Source organism: Eumetopias jubatus, unplaced genomic scaffold (assembly GCF_037043125.1).
Source record: "Eumetopias jubatus isolate StellerSeaLion01/CBP00866 unplaced genomic scaffold, mEumJub1_p1.0 scaffold_16, whole genome shotgun sequence".
Classification (NCBI taxonomy): Eukaryota; Metazoa; Chordata; class Mammalia; order Carnivora; family Otariidae; genus Eumetopias; species Eumetopias jubatus.
The window spans coordinates 40,384,180-40,399,714 of NW_028274822.1; the positions used below are offsets into that span (position 1 = coordinate 40,384,180).

Here is a 15,535-nt window from a genome sequence, read left to right on the forward strand (position 1 = left end):
TTAATATTGGTAAACCTTAAACTTACTTAGCATGGGTATGGAGAGACAGATAATTTCATAAAGTGGAAGAAGTGTAAATAAGTGTAACATTTATGAAGCACAATAGGAAATACATATTAGACCTTTCAAATATATATCTACAGCTTTGTCCATGCAATTCTACTTCGGGGCCTTTCTCCAAAGGAAATAGTTGAACTGTAAAAAAAAATCACTGCAGTACTATTTATAATTGCTAAACATTGGGAAAACCCATCTGTCTAACAATAAGGAGCTAGTCAGACAAATTAAGGCATATGCCCAGATAATCAAATACATAAGGTCAGTATTGGCAACCGACCGTTTATACTTAAACACAAGAAAATAAATATAGTGAGAAACAAAGCAACAAAGTTGTGTGTGTGTATTTATATATCTCCAAGATAGATGACACATCTATTTCTCTTTTTCTCTATTTATATAAAATTGTTAATACAGATTATCTTTAGTAGTAAGACCATAGAATTTGTTCATCTTTACATCTATATTTTCTAATATTTTTGCCAATGAACATGAATAGTTTGTATAATAAAATTAAAGAACAGGGAGAAATAAAACATTTTTACATCCTCTGTCCCAATTCCAATTTTAGGAAATTTCATAAAATTTTAATAGTAAAAAAAAAATAAGGAATTTTCTACAGTGGTGTTCATGGAAACTTTTTTTTTAATAACTGGAAGAGACAGAATGATAATAGTAATGTCCCAAAATAATTATCCATATGATATGCTACTCTGCATAGACAAAGAAACTGGAAGAATGTTTATCAAACCATTAACCATGCCTATTTCTGAATCAGGCCCGTGGGTGTTATTTCTTTTTGTGTCTTTTCTCTGTATTTCCCAAATTTTTACTAATGAACAGATTGCTCATTTCTTCAGAACAAAGTGTGTTTTTACAAGTCTAAACGAATATCTTCTTGTTACTGTTAGCCATATAAACATTATAAAAGAAATGGAGTAGCTAAATTTAGTTTGGGAACAGCATTTTCCTTTTTGTATGCGTGCTTGTGTGTCTTAATGGCGAGTTCTCTACTTTTCTGTGGAAATGGACTAAAGGCAGCTCACCTCAAACTTGGTTTATCCTATTGTAGGTTGCTTCAGGTGAATGCAATGAGGACACCGAAGTTTATAACATCACCCTCTGTACTGGGGATGAACTCACTCTCATGGGGCAGGCAGAAATCCTGTACGCAAAGACTTTCAAGGAAAAGTCACGACTCAACACAATCTTCAAAAAGATCGGGAAGCTCAATTCCATCAGCAAGCTGGGAAAAGGCAAAATGCCATGCCTGATCTGCATGAATCACCGGACCAATGAAAGCATTAGCCTGCCATTCCAGTGCAAGGGCAGATTTAGCACCCGGAGTCCCCTGGAACTTCAGATGCAGGAGGGCGAACACACCATCCGCAACATTGTGGAGAAAACCAGGCTCCCCGTGAACGTGACTGTGCCCAGCCCTCCACCCAGGAACCCGTACGACCTCCACTTCATCCGCGAGGGGCATCGCTACAAGTTTGTGAACATCCAGACCAAGACGGTGGTGGTTTGCTGTGTGCTGCGGAACAACAAGATCCTCCCCATGCACTTCCCTTTGCACTTGACGGTCCCCAAGTTTAGCCTCCCAGAACACTTGGTAAAGGGAGACGTGTGGCCCGAGACCCTGGTCCATCACTGGCTGGGTATCTGCCAAGAACAGTTCGACATCGACGAGTATTCCCGGGCTGTCCGAGATGTGAAAACTGACTGGAATGAGGACTGCAAGAGCCCCAAGAAGGGCAGGTGCTCTGGCCACAACCACGTGCCCAATTCTCTTAGCTATGCCCGCGATGAGCTCACCCAGTCCTTCCACCGGCTCTCCGTCTGTGTGTATGGCAACAATCTCCATGGCAACAGTGAGGTGAACCTCCATGGCTGCAGGGACCTGGGGGGCGAGTGGGCCCCCTTTCCTCATGACATCCTGCCCTATCAGGACCTGGGTGACAGTGGGAGCGACTACCTTTTCCCAGAAGCCGGTGAAGAATCGGCAGGCATCCCGGGGAAGTCAGAGCTTCCTTATGAAGAGCTCTGGCTGGAGGACGGCAAGCTCAGCCATCAGCCTCTCACGCGTTCCCTGAGCGAGAAGAGCCGATGCGATCAGTCTAGAGGGTCCATCCGGTCCAAATGTGCGACTTCTCCTCTTCCTGTGCCCGGAACTCTGGGAGTAGCCATGAAGTCTTCAGAGATTGCCCTACCTCCACCTCCAGTGCCTCCCAAATCTGAAGCCGTAAGTCATTTGTGTTCTCTAGTGATGCGTCAGTCCTTCCGTCTCTCTGGTCGGTCACCTACTAATTTATCTTCTTTCCTAATGAAAGGAAAACTTCCCATTGGGAAATGATCGGGATGAGCAAATTTGCTTCATTTGGAGTGAAATATAAATGCTGGCTAGATTATTTTTACCAGTTAGGAGTTCAAGTTTTTAAAACCTTGAGACTTTTGAATAGGAAAAGGTTTAAACATGCCTTTCGCTGCTGCCTGGAGAATGGATAATAGGGAGGAGGGGGCAGACAGTGGGAGACCAGAGAAGAGACATTACGGTAAGGGAGGTATGAAATGATGATGCCCTGAACCACAGCAGCTGGTAGCAGTGGATGGCGGGGAGAAATGAGCTGCTTCAGAACGACCCAACAGGACTTCCTGACAAATTGGGTGTGGGTAGTGAAGGAAAGAGGGAAGTCAAGGAAAACTCCTAGAATTTTAGCCTGAGCAACAGAGTGGATATTAGAGCCAGTGGTGGGGCCGACTGAAGGAAGAGTAGATGTATTTGGGGGAGAGGGGTGAGAATGAAGATTTTAGCCTGAGCAACAGAGTGGATATTAGAGCCAGTGGTGGGGCCGACTGAAGGAAGAGTAGATGTATTTGGGGGAGAGGGGTGAGAATGAAGATCAAGAGACATCAGCGTCGTTTCTAACCCTTCCAACTTCCCTGAAATTACATTGAGATCAAAGCATGGTAGATGTGCCTGTGTACATGGACACACACCAGAGCAGAACCCAAGCCAGAGTGGTTCTATTTGACACCTTAAACATAACTTACTCATGGCTCCAGAGGCTTCTATCAAATCTTACTGTAAAAAGGTCAGTATGGGATAGGAGAAAGGGCCCTCTGTTTTGACCATGTTCTTTGATTGACAGGCACTCTCTGCACCTTTGCTTCTTGTTTTTAATCATTGGATTTCATTATATCTGAATCGAGGAAGCATTAGAGACATTGGGTATAGTTCTGTTCATTTATTTGACAGTGTCTACTGCAATTTTTTTTTTCCTATCTCTGGCAGAATCCTTTAAAAAAAAAAAGTTTACACAAATCACAGTAAATAGAAGGATTCAGAACCCATCTGACTGAAGCACATTTAGGGGGAGGATGTCTCCGTATGCATCCATTCTCTCTGCTCTCCCTGGTGGTCTCAGGATACCTCTGTGGAACCCTGTAGCCGTGGCAGAACCCAGTTTCAAAACCATGGAAACACTGAGTGGGATGCAAGAAATAAATAGGACCTGCCCTCTGGACTCTGGTATCTTTCAGTTTTATAGGGAAGTTAACAAATGAAATGCAATGACTGGCATACAAGTTAAAATGTGATAAACAGGGTGCCTGGGTGGCTCAGTTGGTTGGGTGACTGCCTTCGGCTCAGGTCATGATCCTGGAGTCCCGGGATCAAGTCCCACATCGGCCTCCCTGCTCAGCGGGGGGGTCTGCTTCTCCCTCTGACCCTCTTCCCTCTCGTGCTTTCTATCTCTCATTCTCTCTCTCTCTGAAATAAATAAATAAAATTAAAAAAATATTTTAAAAAAAGTGACAAACAATAGAAGAGAGAGACACGATGTGTGGGAATTCAGAGGAGAAAGAAACTTCTAGTTGGGTGATGCATGAGAGAAGTCTTCATGGAGATAATGGCATTTTAAATGAGCTGACGGAACATGCATGAGTGAAAAGAGCAGAGAGATGAGAAAGAAGGACATTCCAGACAGAATAGCATGAGCAAAGGTATGGAAGGAAGCTGGGACAGACAGGTGAGGGAAAACAAAGTGCTGTTGAGTCAGTAGAATAGGGTGACTAGAATGTATGAAGGGCAATGATGGCTGAAAAGGCTGGAGCCAGGTCATGGACAGCCCTGAATGTTGGGCAGGCATCCTGCTTAGCTGTCCATGCAGGGACCTCATTGCTGCAGAGTTTCCTGAGGGGGACTCCCCCGACCACCGGCTATTTGCTCTAAGATGCAGGAACTCCTCAGAGATTGCAGACCTGGATTTTACCTTGCTCCTTGGAGGATCTTCATAGATCCCAAGACACAAGCCCAGAGATCCCAGTACCTAGTAGGGGCTGTGGAAAATTTCGGGGAAGTCTTGGTGAAGTTAGAGTCCTTGGTATTTTTATTCATGTCAGAGGATATTCCCCCACCCCAACCCACCCCCAAAAAAGCAGGTAAAAAGTAAGGGGACAGTCCTCCTGGAAAGTAAGCAGTGGTCAGTGTGTCTCAATTCAACTATGTATTTGATGTTACTGGAAGCTTGGAACCCTGATCTTCAATAGGAGCGTGACCAGGTGAGCTGTTCCTGTAGAACTTTGGTCCTACTTGGCACATAGTCAGAACTCATGTTTGTCAGATGATTGACTCATCCATGATGGTCATACCCTAAGTCATTATGTAACTAAGTCTAGAAATAGGAAGCTAGCGCCAGTTGTTTTTTCTGTGGCATAATAAAAGATGAGTAAGAACATAAATATTAAGAGGCTGTATTCTTGACCTTGGTACTAAAAAATATGAGAGTTAAATTTGAAAGCAAGGGCAAACTTCACAGGAAGAGTTTTGGTCTCTAGTCTCAGATGTAATATCTTACAACAGAGTCTTTTCAGAGCATGTCCAGTGTTTACAGAATGCTATAATCTCAAAAAAAATTTTTTTAAACACCTGAAATCACTTAATTTACTTTAAAAAATTAGGCATTTCCAAATGAAGTCATATTTTTTCTTGGCTCTGTGACCATGAAATGAGTTTTCCATTTTTAGGAACTATGTGGGATCCAAAGAAACGTCATAATTGTTAGATGTGGCTTCAGCTTGTAATTTTCAAAAGGGAATTTTAATGGGGCATAAATTCAAGCGCTCCCACAGAATTAAATAAAACTTCTCTGGAAAGTTATACTGGAGTGAGTGAGTCCTGGGAGAAAGACATACCATGTACCCAACAGCTATCCTGCCTGATAATTAAAGACAGTGATAAGCTTTCAAGTGAGACATTATCTGGGAAGTTGACAACTCCCACCAGGTCTTTACGGATTGAAGGTGCTGGAGCAATGGAACGGAGTCAAAGAAAGCATGTCTTTCATAGTAAGGGAAGCAAAGCTGGTACTTGGCGAATGCACTCTCCTTGCCACAGTGCATGACCCATTCGTGTTAACATCCAGGGATAGAATGGCTCCATTGCATGTCCACCTATTTCTTTTCTCCTAATTCTTCTCTTCCTCCTTCCCTTCCTACTTCAGTGTCTGAAGTTATAACACGTACTTGTGCTCTGTCTCCAGCACATTTTGGTGGTCTTTGTTTCTTTCTGTGACCGTGAGAGTAAATCTTTCCCCTACGACGATAACGCTTACTGTGTTTCCCGAATTGTGCTGCAATTCTGGTGATATCTGGGTCACTTTCCTCCCCTTATCTTAAGCGGAAAACTAGGTGGTGGGGCTCAGTAGAAAATCCTCAGTGGGGGAGTAATTGGTGTAGCCGTGCTACACTTTGTATTTGATGTGGCTATTTAGAATTATGTGCTAGTCTTCATGTATCTTTGTAAAGATTGTTGAATACAGGTTTTTTTTTAAAGAAAACTCTGCCACTTATTTCTCCAGAATATGAGAGGCTATTCCCTTCCCAATAGGAATATCCCGGGAAAAAGTAAGCATAGTTCCAAGTTTAAGAAGGATGTAGCCACTTGTATCCCTCAGAATTGTTGCAGATGAGCCCAAACTGAGGGCGCATACCCAGCTCACTGAATGGCGACATTCTCACTTTTTTAAATTGTGCAACGTGCCCTCAAATCAGAATGACCTGACAGTCCTTCTTAAGTGGATTATCCTTTTGGTTTGTACATTTATTCTAAACACATCCTCTACTTTGTAACGTCATGGGCCTCTATCCATAATCTTAATTTTCTGGGTACTGGCTAATTGGTCTAAAATATTTACCCAGAAACACTCAACAAGCTGGGTTTTTTCCCCCTTCTTTAGAAGATGCCGTTTTGGAAAACAATAATGGAAAGGCTTTATATTGCATAAAATTCTATAAATAGAAGGTTTGAGTCCCAGACTGCCCGAGTCTACACACTGAATTACAAGTCATTATCAAAACTGCAGGATCACGACTCTTGTAAAACCATTTATGCAGCAGTATCCAACCTGGGGACTCCAGAACCCGGGGATTAGTATCCTCCCACAACCTCAGTAACAGAAAAAAAGTATATTCACTCTTGCTTGGTTGTTGACGTTACAGCAATTTCTGAGGTTCATGAAAAAAGAAAATCATAAAAGGAACTAGGTTGTGGGACGCCTGGGTGGCTCAGTCATTAAGCGTCTGCCTTCGGCTCAGGTCATGATCCCAGGGTCCTGGGATCGAGCCCCACATCGGGCTCCCTCCTCCACGGGAAGCCTGCTTCTCCCTCTCCCACTCCCCCTGCTTGTGTTTCCTCTCTCACTGTGTGTCTCTCTGTCAAATAAATAAATAAAATCTTTAAAAAAAAAAAAAAAGAACTAGGTTGTGAGCCACTGGTTTAAACCAGTTATTACTGCCAGATTGGTGAAGAGTTTGTTAACCATGGTGATAGACAGGGATGCCCGATAGCCCCTGAGAAACTAGGTGCAGGGATTTGTTATAAGATGGATTGGTAGCATACTCACTATATAAGGCTGAAAGTCCATCATAAATAAAGCTCTTGTGGTGGAGCATGCTGTGTTGTTGGTATTTGGGAAAAATAAGACTCACTCATAAATGTGAATTTAATGCCACATTTGATGGGACCTAGTCCAATAGGTGCTTGGAAAAATAGACTGAGCTATACCGAAGTGAGTCAAGAGTATCCGATCTGCCTCAGGCTGAACAGTTGAAGAAATGCCACACCTCCCAGGAGTCTTCATTTCCCCTTCTCAGTGGAATTTACAGAAGCAGGGAGAGAAGTGATCTGCCACACTATGTGGTAGATAATTAGAGGCATGTAACATCACTTTAAGAGCCGTGGATTTGAGGGGTGCCTGGGCATCCAACTCTTGATCTCAGCTCAGGTCTTGATCTCAAGGACGTGAGTTCAAGCCCCGCGTTGGGCACCATGCTGGGTGTGAGGCCTACTTTAAAAAAAAAAAAAAAAAGGAGCCACGGATTTGAATCCTCCTCACCCTACCACATAGTAGCTTCATACCTTTGGCAAAATATTTAACCTCCCTGAGTCAGTTCCTGTGGGGAGAATAACAGCTTCTTCATTGCATGGTGTACTGTACAAAGTACTTGGCACTGTTCCCTGGCACTTGGTAAGCGTTCAATAAATAGTAGCCATAACTTAATATGGGACAGATTCCAATTTAGGGTCAGATGGAAAATGATTTTTGGGAGGTTTTTTCCCTCAGTCCTTTCTTAATGAGGGTATAAGTCCTCTTCAAAGAGTCAAGGAGGCTGACGGGAACAGGCGCATCTCCCTCCATAGTCAGTCCAGCACCCAGGCAGGACCCCTTTGTCCCCACATTCCAAAAGCATGTGTGGTAGTTTCATTTTACTGGTCTCTGAGATATTACAAAAACCTAATTGGGTTTAAAAATAACAAAACATTCTTTTCATCTGACTTTTAAAATATCCATTTGATAAGCTAGGTGTTAACGTTATAGTTACCCAGCTGTGGAGCCAGATTTGTACTCATCGAAGAGGTGCAGAAATGCTCAGCATCCTGGACCCCAGTAATGTCTAATCCTTTCGTGGGGGCAGTTGGGGTTTTGAAGAGCTTTAGAGTACCTGTGAAAAAGCCACACATGGCTCAAGGCTACAAACTCATATCAAGAAACTGGAATTCCCAGACAAACCTGTATAGAAATATTAAGACTAACAAGTTGCTGGGACGCCTGGTGGCTCAGTTGGTTAAGCATCTGCCTTCAGCCAGGTCATGATCCCAGGATCCTGGGCTCAAGTCCCACATCGGGCTCCCTGTTCATGCTATCCTTCCCCCCGCCTTCGACAAATAAATAATAAATAAATAAATCTTTAAAAAAAAAAAGACTAACAAGTTGCCTTGGCAAATTCTGTTCCTCAGCATGGCTAAGCTAGATCACAGTGTAACCAGGTGTCACCACCTGGAGGTATCCACCCTACAGAATTAGGGACCTCACATGACTACCAAAGTTAGGAAAAAAGCTGTAAAAAGATGCTTGTTATAAACTAAGGGAAGTAGCTGTGAGAACTGATTTGACTGTGAGTTTTTATTTTATTTTCTCTTTGGGCTTTTGCCCTGTATCAAATGTTAACTTTAGAAAAGGCATTAAAAGCCAGATTTTCTTAAATAAATCTGACATATTAATATTCAGGTTTAGGTACTAAAAAGATTAATCTGGAAGTGACTTTATTTTTCAAAGTAATTGCTCTACAAAAAGATTGTCTCTCAGGATTCCACTAATTAATGAGGTCTCCTAAGGCATTTGACATTTAATTAATTTTAATTACAACTTTTGAGGAGTACTCTGAGAGCAAGCCATACCTACATTCCCATTTGTTAATTGAAATAAGGACTAAATTATTACTGTGTTTGGTAATTTTGAAATTAATTGCCTCTGGTTTCGTGTAGGTTATTTGTTTTTAAATGAAACCTTCTAAACCAAGAAGTGTTTTTTCTCCTGTGTCCGTTTGAAAGTCTCAATGATGAGAATGCTAATAATTATAATATTCTGAGATAGCTCTTGTTTTCAGATCTGCACTCTTGAGTACCATTTGCACAAAATCATATTAATGTGAAGGTTATATACTATTTAAATAGATCTATCATGTATTATACTCCTTACTCAGAAAAGGGCTTTATTCTCTCCCCCAATGGCATATTCCTTCTTCTGAGTCCATAGAAGCACCCTAGAATTTAAACAAGTATTCTTTTGAGAACCACTTGCCCTTCTTGCCGCCCAGTAAGTGGCCTCCGCCTTGCCTCCCTTGCCTGAGGCTTGGAGATTGGAGGTCATTTCAAACCCAGGTCTGTCTTTAGGTCCTTATCGTCAGTGTATAAAACTGGAAGGAAAAAAAAAAAGTATTCATCTAAGAATCAGGATTTTGACTGTAAATCACATCTACCCTTGCGTAATTAATCACATAGAGTTTCATTTATTGCTATTTTGTCATTATAAACTTTCATTTCTGTTTGGCTGAAAATATCCTGATGGGTATGTGACAGGGTTATGAACTCTTTGTATAAAAGCCTCTTTATAAATAAGATTTCTTAAGGCTGTAATGATTTTGTTATCTCGGAGAGGGAGTGTGGGAAGCAATATAAAACCCAGGGCAGAGGGCATGCACTGAAGGCAAAGTTGCAAAGTTCAAGGAAGCATGGTTACAAAACTCCTTTCTTTCGATTGCTCACATTATCCTGAAGTTGGCTTTTTAGAGTAGAAAATTCACAGTACAGGTGAGTCCAGTTGTAGATCAAGCTCACTTAAAGTATCTGGGTATTTTCTGAATCACTATCAACAAAGAAACAAAATGATCCTTACCCCGCCTAAGTGATGCCGAAATCTCTTCCGTGACTGCCTATGATTCTAAGCAGCATGATCTTTGAGACAGAAGATTTTCACCCTCAGGCATGTGATGGTACGTTTTAAACCACAGACAAGGGAAGTGTATGTCCTTGTCAGCAGGTGTCTCCAGATCCATTGCCATGGATTTAAAAAAGTTGAGTACACTGCGATAAAACTGATTTTTTTCCCCAAAAAAGATGGCTACACGAAAGATGTCACAGTAAGTGTTCCATTTACTTTTCCTAAGCAGTCTCTTTGGTCCAGTTAGTGAAAAGGTATAAAAAGTGTTACTTCTTCCAGAGAAGACAAGTAGAGAGTTCCAAGAAAGAAATGAAAACTTTCCAAGGAATATTATACCAAAACCCCCCATTCCTACACTGTGCTGTTTCATAAACACTTGGTGTGTCCTTGGTTTCTTGTGTTCTTTTAATCCCTAGAAGTGTCAGAAAAACTTAATGTCACAGGAGAAAGAAATTAGATCATAGGTAATGTATATAAAATACTCCAATTTTGTGTAACAAACGTTACATATAATAAACATACATTAACAAATACATGTAACCTTGTTTTCAAACCATGCAATAATGAGCTTTGTTACTTCGAATAAATTCTCATGCATTACTTTTAACTGTGGCTATTTAGGGAGAAGACCTTCTTGTCCATTTTTCACAAATGATTGGTCCTTTACATTGTGCTCAGTTCCCTCCCAGGCACACGGAGTTAGAGCTGAAGAGAGCGGAGAGGGGAAAGGACAGTTAAATGCTATTCCCGGAGTCAGGAAAGCAAGTTAAACTTTGTGGACAGTATTCTGAAAATAAAGAAAATAGTCCCATTCTATGACGCGTTTGATTTCAACCAAAGATTGGGGTTGGGTTTTGACTTTGTTGACCACCTTCACTTAGAAACATGAAACTTTTCCTAAGTCATTCATTCTGTTGGGTGTGTGTTCCATCTTTGCTCTGGCTGTTAGACAATAAGTTACCCTTAATTTCTTTCCTAGCTTTACAGTGGCCAGTGATGGAATGGCTAAGGCAGAAAGCAATGGAAAAATGTCTGTTCCCCTCTCCGTCTTCTTAGATGAAGGGAAAGCATGGGTCCTAGGAGTCAGTAAGCACTTCCAGGAGGCTTCCAGGTTATTATGTGTGTGCATGTATATACCCGGGTACGTTTTTAAAGTTTCTTCCAAGCTTAAGGGGAAAAAAGCCATACTTTCTTCAATCCTCTGTCCCTTTCTAATAACTGCCTCTTCCCTTCCTTTCTAGTCAGTATTCTTGAAAAGAGTGATGTGCCCTCCCGAGTCCACCCTCACCTCCTGTTCTACCTTTGACTCACTGGAATCTGTCTTCCAAGCCTTTTTCTTTTTCTTTTTTTTTTCATTCTGACTTCTTTTACTTAAGAGCCCCAGTGACCTGCTAACTCTCACATATCTTCCAGACCTTTCCTGACTTCCTGACATGCTGTCATCCTTACACCGCCATTCTGCTGTCCTCCCCTCCCTTCACTTCTTTGACGCCATTCGGGCAGGGTTCTGCTTGGGGACTGGTAAAATAGTCACTCGTTTCCTCCTTCTTTGTCTCCTCTTCTGCCCATTCCTTAGAGGTTCAGCCTGCTTTGCTTCTCGTCTGAGATCCCTATGCCACCATCACGCAGATCCTGTTGGTAGAGCATCAAACTCAAGCTCAGTATTTTCAAAATGGAATGCCTTGGCTTCTCCCAAGCTCTGTTCTTCCTTCTAAGTTTCTGTCTGATAAATGGCACCAGTACTTGCCTCATCATTGAAGCCCCCAGACCCAAGCATCACTTTGTTGGGTTTTTTTTTCATGCCTCTGTGCCTTTTGCACACTCATAATTCGTTCTTCCTGAAGATTTTCTCAGTACAACTTCCTATGAATTCATTCTTCTTCTGTCCCCTTGAATAAAACCTTTGCTCTTACTTCTGTTATTACAGGAGCAATTTGTGTCTTGATTATATGTTTGTCTCCCTTCTTCCCAACTAATTCCATGAACTTACTCATTTTTGTATATGTAACACTAGCTCAGTGAGCATGTGATAGGCACTCAACATACATTTGAACAAATCAATAGCAAAATGGAATTAATGTGTGTAGGAAAAGAGAAAGGGATGGCCATGTTCTTCAGACATTTAGGGACAGTGGAAGTAGATAGTGGCTCTGATCTCAGCTCTTAGCCCCCAGAGACCTTTTACAGCTTACTTCAAACCCTGACTATTAAATTATGTCAGTGTGTTAGATGGCAGTCACATGAATAAGCCTTGCACACTAAAGAAAGGTGACTAGAGAGTGTTCTAGAAAGAGCAGAACTCACCATTTCCACCTTTCAATAAATTACCTTTATATTTAGCCCTGGGTTAGCAGTCTGCTGCATGAATGCTAAGGAGAGTTGTCTTAATCCTGAGTAGTGGTATCTTACATTTGATAAGAATGTAATCATTGAGCATTTTATGAAAGGGAAGGCCCTGCCGTGAAGGAGCAAGGATGAGGTAATTGTACTGGAGGTGTAACTCCTGGAAAGAAAAGATTGATTGATTGATTTTCAGAGAGAAATTCTGTGTGTGCATGTGAGCGGGGGGGGGGGTTGGGAAGAGGGAGGGAGAAAGAGAGAGAATCTCAAGCAGACTCCCTGCTGAGTGCAGAGCCCAACTCGGGGCTGATCACATGACCCTGAGATCATGACCTGAGCCAAAAAAAAGAGTCAGACACTCAGCCGACTGAGCCACCCAGGCGCCCCGGAAAGAAGAGCTTAGACCAGAGAATTCGTGAAGCAAGGCTCTGGGGACAGCAGGGAGCCAGCTGTCCCTGCTGCCACCTGAGTCCATGTTGTGTTCATTGACCCTGTCCTAACCAGCAGGAGCCAGGAGCTTCTCTGCAAACACCCAAACTGCTCATAACCGGAAATGATCAACCAGTAGCAAAGGTCATGCATAACCTGCAATAGACAGTAACGCCAGCCCCTCGCTCAGGACTAGCGTTGGAGGTTTATTCCTGATAATCCAGGTACCTCACCCTCCCATGCTGCCATACATGTTGTGTTGGACAGGAAGAGAAGGACTCTAGTCCACCAGCCATGCTGTATTCTGTAATATCCTCACTGAGAATAGTAGTTATTCGGGAGGATTGACAATTTCCCGATTTAGAAATACCTTGTCATTTTCACAGTCCTGCTATGTCCAGTGTGGTGGGGCTAGAGTTGAGGGTGGTCATGTGCCAGGTCTGCTGGCGCACTTTTTCGCAAGATCGACACTAATATGAGGACACACAAAAAGTTAACATCCAGCCCAAATGACTTATCAATAACAATTTCCACATAAAAATATAAAAGGCATTCTTACAGTATACATTTTTAAATAAAAGTGCCTTTTTGTTGTATTTCTTTGTGACACCTGTTAACCTCTACCTAGCATTCTGTGGGACATATTTGCACCCGAGGTGACGAATCCCCAAACTCTGTCATCCACAGGGTACCAATAACAACGATGAGAGTCCCTACCATTTTCACTTGCAGGCTAATTGACTATACGCGGAAAGTAAGTACATATAAATAGTGTGAGCTGAGTTCAGAAGTAGTGACACGTACAGGTGGCCACGAGCAGTGGTCCCAGACCGAGCATGTAATGTTTGGGACTGGACCTTGGGAAGTGGCATTTAGGAAGAGACAGGCAGTAAGAACCACAGCAGAGAGGAACAGTCAAGGACAGGCGTGTCCAGGCGACGCTGAACCTGCCTCTTTGGATGGACCTGTGCTCATATAGAGGAGTGGTGGGAGAAATAACTAGAAAGATGGAATAAGATGGAATAATTTCTGTGGCTACCAGCTATAGCCAGAAAGACTGCAGAAGGCTTCAATGGGAAGCAGAGGAGGCTGAACTTTATCCAGCAATCGGAGGGTGCCACTGGAGATGGGAAGTAACGTGATGAAAGCCACATGCTGAGACTTTTACAAGGAATCCACTGAAAATGTAGCACTTGAAAGTGGAATTGAATATGAGGGAAACTGGAAATAGGGTGATTGGCCATCCAGTCTTGTAAATTGCTTTTTATTGTCAGATAAAATTCATTTCAAAAAGAACTACATTCCTCTTGGATATATATGTCCCATGTTGAATTCAATCAAGAAGCAAAGTAGAACAATTATTGTTAAAAGGGCGTAGGAGGTAGGAAGTAAGATGGCACAGTAAACCCTCACTATTTGTAACTTCTGGATCCCAAAATGTATATATTTCACCAAAGTGTATAGTTTTTCCCATAAACTGCATATGACTTCATTTGAGAATCTGCAGCAATAAGTTGAAAGTAATAAAGTTGGGGGGCTGCTGGCTGGCTCATCAGTAGAGCATGCAGCTCTTGGTCTCGGGGTTGTGAGTTCGAGCCCCACGCTGGGTGTAGGGATGACTTAAAACAAAATCTTTCAAATAGAAAGAAAGGAAGTAACAAGTTAAACATAACATGTAGAGAACAGGTAGTCAGCTGTGCTCAGTGCCAAGCGACCCTAACGCACCTGCTTGAAGCAGCACAAGCTGGCCCTTTTGTGCCTCTACAAGTTAAACGTAACATGTAGAGAACAGGTAGTCAGCTGTGCTCAGTGCCAAGCAACCCTAATGCACCTGCTTGGAGCAGCACAAGCTGGCCCTTTTGTGCCTCTACAAAATTACATCTGAATTCTTGCCAGGTCCTTTTAAAGTCATTTTTGTTTTTGTTTTTGTTTTTGCTTTTTTGGAGAACTACCTGTTCTCCAAAATGGATTTCAAATCAGCCTGATTCTTTGCCACTAGACTCACAATGACACCCGAATAGCCCTCTCCTCACAAAGGAAGAGAACCTTTCTCTGACCTTCTAGTAGCATCTCTTCACTGACTCCACCCCATCTCCTAAGAGTGAGAAACCCCCCCCACACACACACACAGTTACTCCTTTCAGGAGTCCTGTGGCCACCCCAAACGCTTCCTGTATCTCTGATATAGACTGGAGTTTAGCTATAAACACTCCAGTTAAAGCCATAGCTCACCTCCCCGGACTCCGGGCCCTACAAATGCTTCTTTCCACTACTTCCTCTCCACACCTCCTCTCATGTGGGAAACCTATTGGAAAGCTCTTCGGGACTGCCCCGTTACAGAAGAGGCTGGCAGAACCAGCTCAAAGTGACCTTAGTTATAAGAACAGGAAGAGGAGACTTCCCATAGGTCACAGGTGGCCGCTTTTCTGTGTTCCGAGACCTAAGTCAGTCAGTTACTTGGAATTAAGATGCATATTGTCATGATATCTCAGCATATCATAATTGACATCTAGGTAAGTGAGCCCTAATGAAACGTCACAGTTAATGACTACTTCCAGAACTTAGAAATTTCTAAATCAAATTCAGCCTTAACCATGTTCTCCCCGTGCTGCTTTTCTCTAACCCAGTATTGAAAAGGAACTGTTTATTTTAAAAATTAAAAAGCTATAGGGCAGGCTCCTTATCTTATGTTTTCCATGATTCCTGTTACCGTAAGCATAAACAGAATCAGGCATATGTATAATAAAGTAACACCCATCCATCCTAGATTCTATAGATAGTCCCTAAGAAAGAAAAGAAACATAGTTGGCTCCTGTACAAATCACTAACAAGAGGGAAACTGACTCACTATCTTGGTTACTTATTTTGTAACCAATATATAATCCTGAAAGCCAGCCCAGTGGGGTAACCCGGCCAGAGCTTTTCAG

General features: G+C 42.3%; 1 protein-coding gene across 1 annotated transcript in view; it reads left to right on the forward strand.

The window, feature by feature from the left end:
• The window catches only part of GAREM1 (GRB2 associated regulator of MAPK1 subtype 1), a 190,204-nt gene that overhangs the window by 170,066 nt on the left and 4,603 nt on the right, over positions 1–15,535 (forward strand). The window contains 1 exon segment of the mRNA XM_088019436.1: positions 1,130–2,302. Coding sequence (XP_087875562.1) covers positions 1,130–2,302 — 1,173 coding nt within the window.